We start from the raw sequence: 15000 nt of genomic DNA on the forward strand, positions 1-15000 counted from the left end.
GTCCCTTTCGGATTACCCCATCTGACGAATGCACCATCCACCCAGTTTTGGGCTATCATATGTACCTTTCACCCCACCATTTTTTTCTGACATCTGTTACTCCACACCTTGGAAGACTTATTAGCGCTGGAAGTCACTGTGTTGCTTTTTTTTTATCTCTACTGGTTACCATCATCATTGAAAGTAAACGAAAAAAATTAAATTTTTGGTTGCCCCCAGAAAAGTAATAGAGGGGAAATCTTCCAATGGGGAAGACTAGTTCTGGTGATCCCCAAGGAATTCTCTTATTTTGCATACATTCACTTCCTGTTTGGCTATGGGACAGGAAGTAAAAAGAAATCTCCGCTATGGGACACAGATGGCAAAAAAAAATAAAAAATCTAGGCCGAAGGATTTAACCCTCCCTTGTAGGCGTGCGTGTGCGCGTGTTTTGGATGGGGGGGGGGGGGGACTTGACAGGAGGGAGGGGCCAGGATAGCCGAAGAGGGACACGAGAAGAGGAGGATCTGGCCTGCTCTGTGCAAATCTATTACACAGAGGAGGCAAGAAGGTTGCAACTGACGGCTTTGTCCCGGGAACCCACAGCATACCTTCAGTAGTAGTAGAGGTCTAGTGGAGTCCGTGCCTGGATGGGTTAGTACTGTTTTGGCTGCAAAAGGGAGACCTTCTCAGTATCAGGCGGGGAGTCATAAATGATGTCAGAGTTATAATAATTATAATAATGTGCAACAGAGTCTGGTGCAGTTTTCCTTCAGATATCCGGCCTGAGCTCCTTGTTTGCTGTCCTGTTTTAGTATTATAGATCTTGAGGTCTGTGTATTGTGTATATCATATTCATTTATTCATCAGATGTTTCTTTCTTTTCCAGCCTTTCTTCCGCCTGCTGAATCTTCGGAAATTGGGCCTGGGTGACAATGAGATCCAGCGTCTTCCGCCTGAGGTGGCCAACTTCATGCAGCTGGTGGAGTTCGATATCTCCCGCAATGGTATGCCTGTGCCTGGACCTTCTTTATAATCAAGATCTCTGTCCCCAAAAAAAAAACATTGCAGTAGTCAGACGTTCGCTCCCTTTTTTTAAAGTTATTGTAAAGGATCTTTTTTTTTTCTTCTTAAAATAACAAACCTGTGACTCTTACCTCCTCTGTAAAGAGGTTTTGCACAGAGCAGCCCTGACCCTCTTCTGGGGTCCCCCACCAGCATTCTGGCTGCTTCTGCCTTCCAAGTAAAGCCTGGGGGGGGGGGGGGGGGGAAGGTGCTTGTACAGGCTCAATCTGGAGTCTTAGACCCCTTTCACACTGGGGCATTTTTCAGGCGCTTTAGCGGTAAAATAAAGTGTCTGTAAAGCGCTTGAAAGAAGTTGCAACTGCAATCCCAATGTAAAAGCCGGAGTGCTTTCACACTGAGGTGCTGCGCTGGCGGGGCGTCAAAGTCCTGCAAGCAGCTTCTTTGCAGCGCTTTTGGAGCGGTGAATACACGGCTCCTAAAGCGCCCCTTCCCATTGAAATCAATGGGAAGCGCCTGCAAAACGCTTGAAAAGCGCTATTGGCAGCAGCGTTTTGTGGGCGCTTTTAACCCTTTATTTGGCCACTAGCAGGGGTTAAAAGCTCCCCAATAACGCTCGAAAAACACTGGTAAAATGCTGCTAGTTTAAGCAGCACTTTACAAGTGTTTTTCGGGCGCTGAGCTTGTGAAAGGCCTCTTAAAGCACTTGGGCTTTCACATTGGGATTGCAGAGGAGGCTTCTTTCAAGCGCTTCACAGGTGCTTTGTTTAACACTAAAGCGCCTGATAAACGCCCCAGTGTGAAACGGGTCTTACGGTTTGTGTCCATTAACGCTCATCCCCATTCCCCACTCCCTTGTGGTTGAATTTGATTGACAGCAGCAGGAGGGAGAGAGACACTACTCTTGGGCACAGTGTTGGATCGGGCTCAGGTAAATATTTGGGGGGGGGGGAGTTGGGTGGAGAATTACACCTGAAAGGGTTTTTTTTACCTTAAAAGAGAAGTAGAGGGTTTTTATTTTTTTCAGATTCATACCTGCTCCTCCACGCTCACTAGAGCTTTGAGCTGTGGAGGGGTGAGGAGCGGCCGTTTCAGCGGCTCGCTGAGAGGCTGAGACTGCTTTCAGTCCAGGCACCTGGCGGATCCTGACTCCCAGAGTCGGGATGACGCGGTGCCTGCACTGATTCCTGTGACCTCAGAGCGGACTTCAGACTGCTCTCTGCTGAAATGGAATCACAGGAGTGAAAAACTAATTGCACTCCTGTGACCCAGAGGAGAAGCCCAGCCAGACGAGCTCAGGCTGGTCTTCTCCTTTAATGCAGAGAATGCATCAGGGTAAAAAAACACCTTTTTAGCCTTTACAACCACTTCAGTCACTTTAGGGACTTGTTATAATGAGGCTTTTTCTTAGTTCCTATTGGTGGAGATTGAGGTCCAAGGTGTTGATTAGTACACAAAATTAACGGAAATCCATGTCGCCTGAGCTGAGCCTTTCCCTTGCACCGCAGGAAAGGATGTTGGCAATATGGTCACCATTGGTGAGAGCTGCAACATGTACTATTTGAGCGATCTGTTCAGGGATGAGCAATTCTCCTCCCCTGATTGATCCAATTCTCATATGGAAGCAGATTGGGGCATTTGTAATGCTGGATATGGGGAGAGCCGATTGTGAGAACATGATTGCATTGTACAGACACCTGACTGGAAAGTTTTGTGTTTTTGCCTTAAAACATATATGTGCTTTGCTTATGCAGGATATGTTCTAATTCCCTTTCTTCCTTGATGCACAGGCTGGCTATGCCTCTCATTGCTCGCTTCGGCTGTCTCTGCCCCTCTGTCACGCTCACATTGGCAGTCTCTGCCCCCTTGCTGTCTCGTGTGCTCGCTCTGGCCGTCTCTGCCCCCTTGCTGTCTCGCGCGCTCGCTCTGGCCGTCTCTGCCCCCTTGCTGTCTCGCGCGCTCGCTCTGGCCGTCTCTGCCCCCTTGCTGTCTCGCGCGCTCGCTCTGGCCGTCTCTGCCCCCTTGCTGTCTCGCGCGCTCGCTCTGGCCGTCTCTGCCCCCTTGCTGTCTCGCGCGCTCGCTCTGGCCGTCTCTGCCCCCTTGCTGTCTCGCGCGCTCGCTCTGGCCGTCTCTGCCCCCTTGCTGTCTCGCGCGCTCGCTCTGGCCGTCTCTGCCCCCTTGCTGTCTCGCGCGCTCGCTCTGGCCGTCTCTGCCCCCTTGCTGTCTCGTGCGCTCGCTCTGGCCGTCTCTGCCCCCTTGCTGTCTCGCGCGCTCGCTCTGGCCGTCTCTGCCCCCTTGCTGTCTCGCGCGCTCGCTCTGGCCGTCTCTGCCCCCTTGCTGTCTCGCGCGCTCGCTCTGGCCGTCTCTGCCCCCTTGCTGTCTCGCGCGCTCGCTCTGGCCGTCTCTGACCCCTTGCTGTCTCGCGCGCTCGCTCTGGCCGTCTCTGCCCCCTCGCTGTCTCGCGCGCTCGCTCTGGCCGTCTCTGCCCCCTCGCTGTCTCGCGCGCTCGCTCTGGCCGTCTCTGCCCCCTCGCTGTCTCGCGCGCTCGCTCTGGCCGTCTCTGCCCCCTCGCTGTCTCGCGCGCTCGCTCTGGCCGTCTCTGCCCCCTCGCTGTCTCGCGCGCTCGCTCTGGCCGTCTCTGCCCCCTCGCTGTCTCGCGCGCTCGCTCTGGCCGTCTCTGCCCCCTCGCTGTCTCGCGCGCTCGCTCTGGCCGTCTCTGCCCCCTCGCTGTCTCGCGCGCTCGCTCTGGCCGTCTCTGCCCCCTCGCTGTCTCGCGCGCTCGCTCTGGCCGTCTCTGCCCCCTCGCTGTCTCGCGCGCTGTCTCTGGCCGTCTCTGCCCCCTCGCTGTCTCGCGCGCTGTCTCTGGCCGTCTCTGCCCCCCTCGCTGTCTCGCGCGCTCGCTCTGGCCGTCTCTGCCCCCTCGCTGTCTCGCGCGCTCGCTCTGGCCGTCTCTGCCCCCTCGCTGTCTCGCGCGCTCGCTCTGGCCGTCTCTGCCCCCTCGCTGTCTCGCGCGCTCGCTCTGGCCGTCTCTGCCCCCTCGCTGTCTCGCGCGCTCGCTCTGGCCGTCTCTGCCCCCTCGCTGTCTCGCGCGCTCGCTCTGGCCGTCTCTGCCCCCTCGCTCTGGCCGTCTCTGCCCCCTCGCTGTCTCGCGCGCTCGCTCTGGCCGTCTCTGCCCCCTCGCTGTCTCGCGCGCTCGCTCTGGCCGTCTCTGCCCCCTCGCTGTCTCGCGCGCTCGCTCTGGCCGTCTCTGCCCCCTCGCTGTCTCGCGCGCTCGCTCTGGCCGTCTCTGCCCCCTCGCTGTCTCGCGCGCTCGCTCTGGCCGTCTCTGCCCCCTCGCTGTCTCGCGCGCTCGCTCTGGCCGTCTCTGCCCCCTCGCTGTCTCGCGCGCTCGCTCTGGCCGTCTCTGCCCTCTCGCTGTCTCGCGCGCTCGCTCTGGCCGTCTCTGCCCCCTCGCTGTCTCGCGCGCTCGCTCTGGCCGTCTCTGCCCCCTCGCTGTCTCGCGCGCTCGCTCTGGCCGTCTCTGCCCCCTCGCTGTCTCGCGCGCTCGCTCTGGCCGTCTCTGCCCCCTCGCTGTCTCGCGCGCTCGCTCTGGCCGTCTCTGCCCCCTCGCTGTCTCGCGCGCTCGCTCTGGCCGTCTCTGCCCCCTCGCTGTCTCGCGCGCTCGCTCTGGCCGTCTCTGCCCCCTCGCTGTCTCGCGCGCTCGCTCTGGCCGTCTCTGCCCCCTCGCTGTCTCGCGCGCTCGCTCTGGCCGTCTCTGCCCCCTCGCTGTCTCGCGCGCTCGCTCTGGCCGTCTCTGCCCCCTCGCTGTCTCGCGCGCTCGCTCTGGCCGTCTCTGCCCCCTCGCTGTCTCGCGCGCTCGCTCTGGCCGTCTCTGCCCCCTCGCTGTCTCGCGCGCTCGCTCTGGCCGTCTCTGCCCCCTCGCTGTCTCGCGCGCTCGCTCTGGCCGTCTCTGCCCCCTCGCTGTCTCGCGCGCTCGCTCTGGCCGTCTCTGCCCCCTCGCTGTCTCGCGCGCTCGCTCTGGCCGTCTCTGCCCCCTCGCTGTCTCGCGCGCTCGCTCTGGCCGTCTCTGCCCCCTCGCTGTCTCGCGCGCTCGCTCTGGCCGTCTCTGCCCCCTCGCTGTCTCGCGCGCTCGCTCTGGCCGTCTCTGCCCCCTCGCTGTCTCGCGCGCTCGCTCTGGCCGTCTCTGCCCCCTCGCTGTCTCGCGCGCTCGCTCTGGCCGTCTCTGCCCCCTCGCTGTCTCGCGCGCTCGCTCTGGCCGTCTCTGCCCCCTCGCTGTCTCGCGCGCTCGCTCTGGCCGTCTCTGCCCCCTCGCTGTCTCGCGCGCTCGCTCTGGCCGTCTCTGCCCCCTCGCTGTCTCGCGCGCTCGCTCTGGCCGTCTCTGCCCCCTCGCTGTCTCGCGCGCTCGCTCTGGCCGTCTCTGCCCCCTCGCTGTCTCGCTCTCTAGTTCCATCTTTGCCTCTCTCACTTACTGTAGCTGTGTCTCCCTTTCAGCCCCAGTTTCTCTGTCATGTTTTCCTTACTTTCTATTTCTTTCTTCCAGACATTCCTGAAATTCCAGAAAGTATCAAGTTCTGCAAGTCATTAGAGTTTGCAGATTTCAGTGGAAACCCCCTGTCCAGGTAATAAATGTGTGTGTAATTGGTGTCTGTATGTTATAATGCAGGTATTTAGAAGAGGTAAAAGTTCATGAAGTTGTGTTAATAGTCTGCCCTAAGTCTCGTTTTTCTGCACATTTCCCCCTGAGAATTTTGAATAGAACTGTTTTAACCACTTCAGCCCCGGAAGAATTAACCCCCTTCCTGACCAGAGCACTTTTTGCGATTTGGCACTGCGTCGCTTTAACTGACAATTGCGCGGTCGTGCGACGTGGCTCCCGAACCAAATTGATGTCCTTTTTTCCCCACAAATAGAGCTTTCTTTTGGTGCTATTTGATCACCTCTGTGGTTTTTATTTTTTGCGCTATCAACAAAAAAAGCAGCAATTTTGAAAACAAAAAGGCATTTTTTACATTTTGCAATAATAGATATCCCCAAAAATATATAAACATATTTTTTTTTTCCTCCGTTTAGGCCGATAAGTATTTTTCTACTTATTTCTTGGTAAAAAAAAAATCACAATAAGCGGAATTATTATTAATTTTATAATTTTTTTATTTTTTTTTTTACTAGTAATGGCTGCGATCAGTGATTTTTATCGTGACTGCGACATTGTGGCGGACACATCGGACAATTTTGACACATTTTTGGGACCATTGCCATTTATACAGCAATCGGTGCTATACAAATGCACTGATTCCTGTGTAAATGACACTGGCAGTGAAGGGGTTAACCACTAGGGGGCAGTGTAGGGGTTAAGTGTGCCCTGGAGAGTGTTTCTAACTGTGGGGAGGCGTGGCTACGTGTGACATGTCACTGATCTCTGCTCCCGATCGCAGGGAGCAGAGATCAGTGACAGTTTTACTAGGCAGAATGGGGGGAGATGCTTGTTTTACATTAGCATCTTCCCATTCTTCCTCTCCGTGAGGCGATTGCTGGTATCCTCGCGGCGATCGAGTCTGCGGGACTCGCAACCCGACTCACGGAGCTTGCCATGGGGGGGGGGCCACGTCCAGGTACGTTAGTTTGCCTGTACGAGCCCTTCTGCCGAAGTATATCGGCGTGAGGCTGTCGGCAAGTGGTTAAGAAAACAGTAAATTGCTTTTAAGGCTTTGTACATCAAAAAAAATAAAAAATACATTTTCATTTTTCTTTCCTAATTTTTCAAAAAAACCTTTGGAAAAATGTAACTTTTTTTTTTAAAAGACTCGCTATGCTTTTCCAAAGATACCTTGGGGAATTTGCTTTCCTAAATGTGGTAATTTTGTGGGCGTTTCCACTGTCCTGGTCCTCCAGAGCCGCCAAAGAAGTGCTAAGTAGTCAATAAATTAAATGCACAATGCCCAGATGGCCTGAATGTGCTCCTTGGATTTTGGGCCCCTCTACATAGCTAGGCTGTGAAAAAAAATCTTACACGTGAGGTATCCCCATACTCAGGAGGAGTAGAAGAATGTGTTTAGGGGTGTAAATGTAAGTATGGCCATGTTGTGTGCAAGAAAGAACTTTTTAAAATGACACCAAAAAAAAAAAAAAATGTAGAATTTCTTTATTTTCCCAAAAATTTACAAAAAAATTACAACTTCAAAAAAACTTGCTATGCCTCTTACTAAATAATTAAGATGGTCTACTTTCCAAAGAAAGGGGTCATTTGGGGGGTATTTTTACTATGCTGGCATTTTAAAGCCTTGTACACACGGTCATATTATTGGACGAATTTTCATCAGATTTGTTTTTGTTGCGTGCTAGTCTCAAATCGAAAGGGAAGAGGGTACTCGCCATCAGAACATTTTCTGACGACAAAATTCAATGTCATAAGTGACGTAATGTCTTGACTTGTTTTGCATGTGTTCTTTCATTTCTGAGCATGCCTAGTAAGAGCTGCACAATTAATCGTTAAAAAAGCACGCAATCTCAATTCACACCCCCCCCCCCCCCACACACACACACACACACACACACACAATCTCTTCCGCTGAGAGTAGGCGATTCTTTCATATAAACAATTGGAGAGATTATCTACTCAGCTGTCAAAAGAAAGCATCCTGGCAATCTGCCAAGTTTAGAACTTGAAATATTGTAACTAACTTACTTCTTGGATCAAAGGGATAGAACTTCTCGTGTAAACAAATAATCTGGGCAGTCTGCCAAGCTTTCAACCATGTGTAAATGCAGGACCTTTTAACCACTTGCCGCCCGCCCTATTACAAATTGACGGCGGCAAAGTGGTTTCATTATCCTAACCGGACGTCATATGACGTGATTAGGATAATAAGCCGCTGCGCGCCCCCGGGGGCGCGCATCGCGGCGATCGTTGTTGCGGGGTGTCAGTCTGACACCCGGCAACTACGATCTCGGTAAAGAGTCTCCGACGGAGACTCTTTACCATGTGATCAGCCGTGTCCAATCACGGCTGATCACAGTGTAAATGGGAAGAGCCGGTGATCGGCTTTCCCTCACTCGCGTCTGTCAGACGCGAGTAGAGGAGAGCCGATCGGCTGCTCCTCTGACAGGGGGGGTCTGTGCTGATCGATTATCAGCACAGCCCCCCCGAGGATGCCCACACTGGACCACCAGGGAAAAGGTAATAACAATCCATAATCCTCCCTAGACCACCAGGGTGCCAGTCAGCACAATGGGTGCCAATCAGTGCCCATAATGGATGCCAATCAGTGGCCACAATGGGCATCACTGATTGGCATGCATTATTGTTTGGCACTGATTGGCATCCATTACTATAACACCGATGCCGCCTATGAGTGCCCACCTGTGCTGCCTATGAGTGCCCACCTGTGCTGCCTATGAGTGCCCACCTGTGCTGCCTATGAGTGCCCACCTGTGCTGCCTATGAGTGCCCACCTGTGCTGCCTATGAGTGCCCACCTGTGCTGCCTATGAGTGCCCACCTGTGCTGCCTATGAGTGCCCACCTGTGCTGCCTATGAGTGCCCACCTGTGCTGCCTATGAGTGCCCACCTGTGCTGCCTATCTATGCCCACCTGTGCTGCCTATCTATGCCCACCTGTGCCGCCCATCCATGCCAGCTATCAGTGCCAATTTGTGCCACCTATCAGTGTCCGTCCGTGTCGCCCATCCGTGTCCATCCGTGTCGCCCATCCGTGTCGCCCATCCGTGTCGCCCATCCGTGTCGCCCATCCGTGTCGCCCATCCGTGTCGCCCATCCGTGTCGCCCATCCGTGTCGCCCATCCGTGTCGCCCATCCGTGTCGCCCATCCGTGTCGCCCATCCGTGTCGCCCATCCGTGTCGCCCATCCGTGTCGCCCATCCGTGTCGCCCATCCGTGTCGCCCATCCGTGTCGCCCATCCGTGTCGCCCATCCGTGTCGCCCATCCGTGCCGCCCATCCGTGCCGCCTATCAGTGCCACTTCATTGGTGCCACATCGGTGCCCATCAGTGCCACCTTATCAGTGCCCATCAGTGTAGCCCCATCAGTGCCCATCAGTGAAGGAGAAAACATACTTATTTACAAAGTTTTGAAACTGAAACAAAAAAAACCATTTTTTTTTTCAAAATTTTCGGTACTTTTTTATTTGTAGCGCAAAAAATAAAAATCGTAGAGGTGATCAAATACCACCAAAAGAAAGCTCTATTTGTGGGGAAAAAAATGATAAAAATTTCATTTGGGTACAGTGTAGCATGACCGCGCAATTGTCATTCAAAGTGCGACAGCGCTGAAAGCTCAAAATTGGTCTGGGCAGGAAGGTGTTTAAGTGCCCTGTATTGAAATGGTTAAAGTGGTTGTAAACCCTTACAAAGCACTTCGACCTACAGGTAAGCCTAGATTAAGGCTTACCTGTAGGTCCAAGAAATATCTCCTACACCTATACGGTGTAGGAGATATTTACAAAAAAGACAGCCATCGCTGTCTACAGCGCATGCGCCGTAGACAGCGGCGCACTAGGCAGGCCGCTGATCGCGGCGATATGCCGCGAGTGTCGGCTCCCGTGCGAATCACAGCGCCGGAGCAGCGAGACCCGGAAGTCACTCCGGGATCCATGGCAGTGGCGGACATGAAGACGGAGGACCGCTTCGGGGGGCTTCGTTCTCAGGTAAGTTATTCATAATGAGCTAGTATGCTATGCATACTAGCTCATTATGCCTTTGCCTTGCAGGTTGCTTTTTTTTATTTATTTCCCCCCCATGGGTTTACAACCACTTTAACCACTTAAAGTCTAAATCTTTTTCTGACACTTCTTTCTTAAGTTAAAATCAATATTTTTTGCTAGAAAATTACTTGGAACCCCCCAAACATATAATATATATGGGACCCTAGGGAATAAAATGGCAATTGCTGCAATATTTTATGTCGCACTGTATTTGCCCAGCAGTCTTTCAATTTTTGGGGGAAAAAATACACTTAAATATATATAAAAAAATTAGCACATTTTTTTTTTTTTTTTGTTTTAATGTGAAAGATGAAGTTGCGCCGTGAGAATCGTGAGAGAATCGTGATCTATCTTCTAAGTAAAAAAATGGTGATTCTTATTTTCGCCAAAATCGTGCAGCTCTAATGCCTAGTCTTGCTCTTCAGATTTTTTTTTATTTTGTTAGAAAATCGTACTAATGAAAAGAAAATCGGACGTTGTGGTCATATCAGACAAAAATTTTCAAGCCTGCACATCCAGTTATTGTCTGCCAAAAATTTGTAATCTGCCGTCAAAAGCAGCATACTAACAGAAAATCGTCAGATTGTTCATTGGATGAAATTTAACTTCAGATTTTCTGACCGTGTGTACGGTCTTAGGTCTCAAGAAATGAGAGAGGCTGTCAGTACATCAGGATTGATCAATCAGATATATTCCTTAGTTTGTAGACTGTAACTTTTCTACAGACTAACATACACTGATTTTTGAAATGTAGCAATAGAAACGCAGAAGAGTTGGGACTTTACGGGTGTAAAATAAATGATCAAATATGATGTATACAAAATTATTTTATTTTGAGAGGCAAAATAAGAATTCATTAAAATACAGGAAAAAAAGAGGAAGAGATACACAATGGCTAGTACAGTAGATTACAATTTCAGCAACGCAGCATATGAAACTTCCCAACATGTTTTGCCCATATGTCGGGCTTCCTCAGGGGATGCTGACCGTTTGCAAAGTACAATGCCTTCTATATCTCCTAGAGGGACCAAAAACTGCCGGGATGGTTAGATGTTTGGCTGCCAAACTTCTAACCATCCCAGCAGTTTTTGGTCCCCCTCTAGGAGATATAGAAGGCATTGTACTTTGCAAACGGTCCAGTCTCCAGCGATGGAAGCTCCTCCAGAGGAGACAGCCGACAACGGCTGTGAAATGCCTGGGAAATGACGACATCACCCATAGTTACTATGAGGCTTCTGTTAGCTGCCTCCTCTGCACCCACCTACACAGCGAATCCTCTGCTGACAGCTCCACATAGGACTGGCCTGGAGCAGCTGCATAAAAGGGTTTGTATAGTGATTTTTTTTCTTGATGGGGTTATTGTGGATGCCTGTAGATTTATATATTTTAGTGCTAGGGTGAGCTTCTACTTTAACCACTGCTCGCCCGCCGTATGCAGAATGACGGCCACAGGGCGCCTCTATTATCTGGACTGGGCGTCGCATGACGTCCAGCAGGATAAGCCGCTCGTGTTTCCACGAGGTCGCGCAGGGCGGAGATCGGTAGTGCCTTCTGTCGCTCTGACACACCGCATCTCTGCTTTTGGTAAAGAGCCTATGACATAGCTGATCACATGTTAAAGAGCCTATGTCCAATCACAGCTGGTCACATCGTAACTATGAAGTGCAGTTATCAGCTCTCCAGGGGGCAGGGGGCTTGGGTCTGCGCTGATAATCAGAGCATTGATTAAGTGAAACTTAAAGTAAACTCCCCTATTGTTTTCAGCCAAGGAAGCTGCCATCTTTGTCTCTGTTTAATCTTCAACTGCTATGGTGCTGCACATGTGATCCGTTATGACACCAGCCATTGGATGGTTTGATAGTTTGGCTGAGAGCACAGCCAATGTGCAGTTGGCTTTCCTGGCATGCCTTTTTTTTTTAACTGTTTAAATCGATTGGTTTACTTCCACTTTATCAGTGCAGACCCATCAAGGATGCCTTCTAGAGCCCACCTGGAGTGCCAGTCAGTGCCTCATAAGTGCGGCCTATCAAAAAAAATAAAGACGTGAAATAAAAATAGAAAAGTTTTTCTTCATTTCTGTTATAAAATATTGTAAACAAATACGTTTTTCTCCCTCACTGACAAGCACTGATGAGGTGGCACTAATATGCAGTACTAATAGGCGGCACTTATGGGCAATCATAGGTACTGCATATTACTGCCACCTCATCGGTGCTTGTCAGTGAGGGAGAAAACATATTTGTTTACAATATTTTATAACAAAAATTAAGAAACTTTTCTATTTTTATTTTATGTCTTTTTTTGTTTTATTTAGCAAAAAAAAGCATTGGTAATTAAATACCACTAAAAGAAAGCTCTATTTGTGGGGGGGGAAAAAATGATAAAAATGTAGTTTGTGTACAGTGCTGCATGACTGTGCAATTGTCATTCAAAATGCAACCGCACTGAAAGCTGAAAATTGGCCTGGGCAGGACGGGGGCGATAGCGCCTGGTGCTAAAGTGGTTAAATGAAAGCACTATCTCTTTCTAAAAAATAAGTAAAATTCATGTGAGTACTGTGTTGCTTGACTAATTGGCCCAGGCAGGAAGGGGATAAACAGTCCAGTCTTTAGGTGGATAAAGAACATCTTTTTAAAATTCAAATTGGTTGTCATGGTGGTCTAAGGGCTTTATATAGTCACTGACCCATAACTAGTATGTAGTAGTTCTGACTTTGCTATATCAGACGGTTAATCTTTTCAGAAGTTCAGCAATGGCTCCCGCATGGAGTTTAAAGCGGCAGTCCCCTTTAAACCAGCTTTTCTCAACCATTTTTCACCAGATTAACCATTAAAATCATTTTTCAAGTCTTGAGGAACTCAACCAATTCATTTGGGAGTCAACGGGACAAATGCCTCTTATGTTGGTGGCCAATGGAATTATAGGCCGCTGAAAATAATTAGCGTCATGCAGCTGCCCAGCCACGTGGCATTGTCCCTGAAACTATGCAGGCACAAAAAAATATAAGAATAGCCGCAGCTCAAGGAACCCCTACCGACCTCCTGGAGGAAACCCAGGCTTCTAGAAGTGGCTTTAAACTGTCAAATAAAAAGCAGCATAGTCACTGCAAGATTGCTAAACATCCCTTCAGATTTCAGGATATAATCCTCCGTCTACCCTGCTGCCCTCTATTCACATCTCACAATACAATGTGGGCAGTGTGCCCGAGACAAGCTGCCCCGTTTGGCTATAAGCAGTTTGCTCCTGTCACACCCCCTCCCTTGTTGTGGTTCTCTGAGAGGTCACTATTGTGGTGTGTTGGGACACTCCCTGAACTCTTCAAACTTGGACATTGCGACCGCCAATCTCAGAATAGGGGAAAATGCTGCCACCCGCTGGTTGCTAGTGTAAAATGCGTGAACTAGTCCTGAACTGGCTCAGGTCAAGTCTGAGGAGCAGCAGCTGCGTAGTAACGCCGCAAAAGTGCCAGACTCTTCACCGCATCACAAAGAGTAAAGTTGGCCATAGGCTGATTGAAATGCTGCCGGTTTGAGCAGGGGGCATGCCAAATTTCTACCAGTGCGTGGTCATTTGATTGACCTCTGAATGGACGGCTTAGCCCAGATACTCAGGGGGGGAAGCTTATTTCCACATGTGACCTTGCCTTGTTTTGTTGAGGGACTAGAGATACAAGGTGTTATATATCAGTCTGGATGTCACACCACTTCCTCAGACTCAATCTATCCAAAACCAAACTTATAATTTTTCCTCCACCATGTGCACCTTCCCCTGATCCCTCTGTCAAAATTGATGGCAGAACTATCAGCCCATCCCCCGCATGCCAAGGTCCTAGGTGTAGTCCTGGACTCTGAACTCTCCTTTTAACCCCCATGTCCTATCACTGTTCAAATATTGCCGCCTCAACCTCCGCCAACATCTCCAAAATACGCCCCTTTCTGACCAATCACACAAGAAAAGCTCTTAATTCACTCGCCTCGACTACTGCAACTCCCTACTCATTGACTTACCTCTACATAGTCTATCGCCTCTAAAATCCATCATGAATGCTGCTGCCAGACTCCTCCATCTTACAAATCGCTCTGTGTCTGCTACTCACTATGGGAACATACAATTCTAAAAACTTATCATGGACAATCAACATTAAAGCCATTATTAAAGCGGAGTTCCACCCAAAAATTGAACATCCGCTTTTCCGCCCCCCCCCCCCCCTCAGGTGTCACGTTTGGCACTTTTCAGGGGGGAGGGGGGAGCAGATATCTGTCTAAATACAGGTATTTTGCTTCCACTTCCATCCATAGATACCAGAGCCACTCGCGGTTATCTATGCCACCCCCCCCGCTGTATTCTGGGAGACATAGGGGTCCCAGAAGACAGCAGGGACCAGTTGGATAGTGGCACGCATGCGCAGTAGGGAACCAGGAAGTACTCCCTTCCTGATTCCCTTACTGAGGATGGTGGCATCAGCACCTGACAGCCAAGGGATAAGATTGGCTTCGGGTGCCGACATCGCTGGTGCCCTAGACAGGTAAGTGTCCTTATTTTAAAAGTCAGTAGATGCAGTAATTGTAGCGGCTGACTTTAAAAAAAAAAACAAAAAAACGGCGGAACTCCGCTTTAAGAAAGAGTTTATACTTTTTGTGACTTCTTCGGAAAAATGGCTTGGGAAGGAAAGTGATAGAGACCTTCTATTAGAGTCGGGCGATTTTTCTCAAAAAAAACCCAAAAAACTTGATTCACGATTTGAATCAAGTTTTTTTTTTTTTATTTTTTTTTTATGGACACCGCGCCGGTCCCGAGGAGCTGCGGGCAGGAGTTTTTAGGTGAGGCCGCGGCTTCGGCCTAGTCCCCGGGTCCGGCCTCGCGAACTAGGCAGAAGCCGCAGCTTCACCTAAAAATTCCTCCCAGCAGCTCCTCAGGACCGGTGCGGTGTCAGCGCCGGTCCTGGTGAAAAAAAAAAAAAAAATCTAAAAAGAATTTGCTGAAAATTTGAATCGATTTGACCTCTCAACTCGATTCAAAATTCAAATCGATTTTTTTTTCCCCAGCCCTACCTTTTATCGCTCTGCCATTGAGAGTACATTGACATATTGTATTCTAGTTTGGTATCCTAGTTGTACGCAGGCAGATAAAAAATGCTGTAAGGAGAGTGGTTCCAACAGCTCAGATAATTGTAGGGTGTGAACTTGTTTCTCTAGAAGAAATATATGAGACTCGTTGCCTTTGTAGAGCAGGAAGAATAGTGAGAGACCAGACTCATCCCGGTTGTCATTTCTTTGAATT

At 50.1% G+C, this 15000-nt stretch overlaps 1 protein-coding gene across 17 annotated transcripts in view; it reads left to right on the forward strand.

Annotated features, from left to right (window-relative positions):
* The window catches only part of SCRIB (scribble planar cell polarity protein), a 210767-nt gene that overhangs the window by 13156 nt on the left and 182611 nt on the right, over positions 1-15000 (forward strand). For all 17 annotated transcript variants that reach the window (XM_077493465.1, XM_077493471.1, XM_077493472.1 and 14 more), the window contains exons 2-3: positions 869-986; positions 5543-5621. In XM_077493465.1, the coding sequence (XP_077349591.1) occupies positions 869-986; positions 5543-5621 (197 nt within the window). The remainder of the gene's footprint in view (positions 1-868; positions 987-5542; positions 5622-15000) is intronic.

The sequence above is a fragment of the Lithobates pipiens genome, unplaced genomic scaffold, assembly GCF_037356315.1.
Source record: "Lithobates pipiens isolate NorthernLeopardFrog02 unplaced genomic scaffold, aLitPip1_a1.2 Scaffold_19, whole genome shotgun sequence".
NCBI classification, from domain to species: domain Eukaryota; kingdom Metazoa; phylum Chordata; class Amphibia; order Anura; family Ranidae; genus Lithobates; species Lithobates pipiens.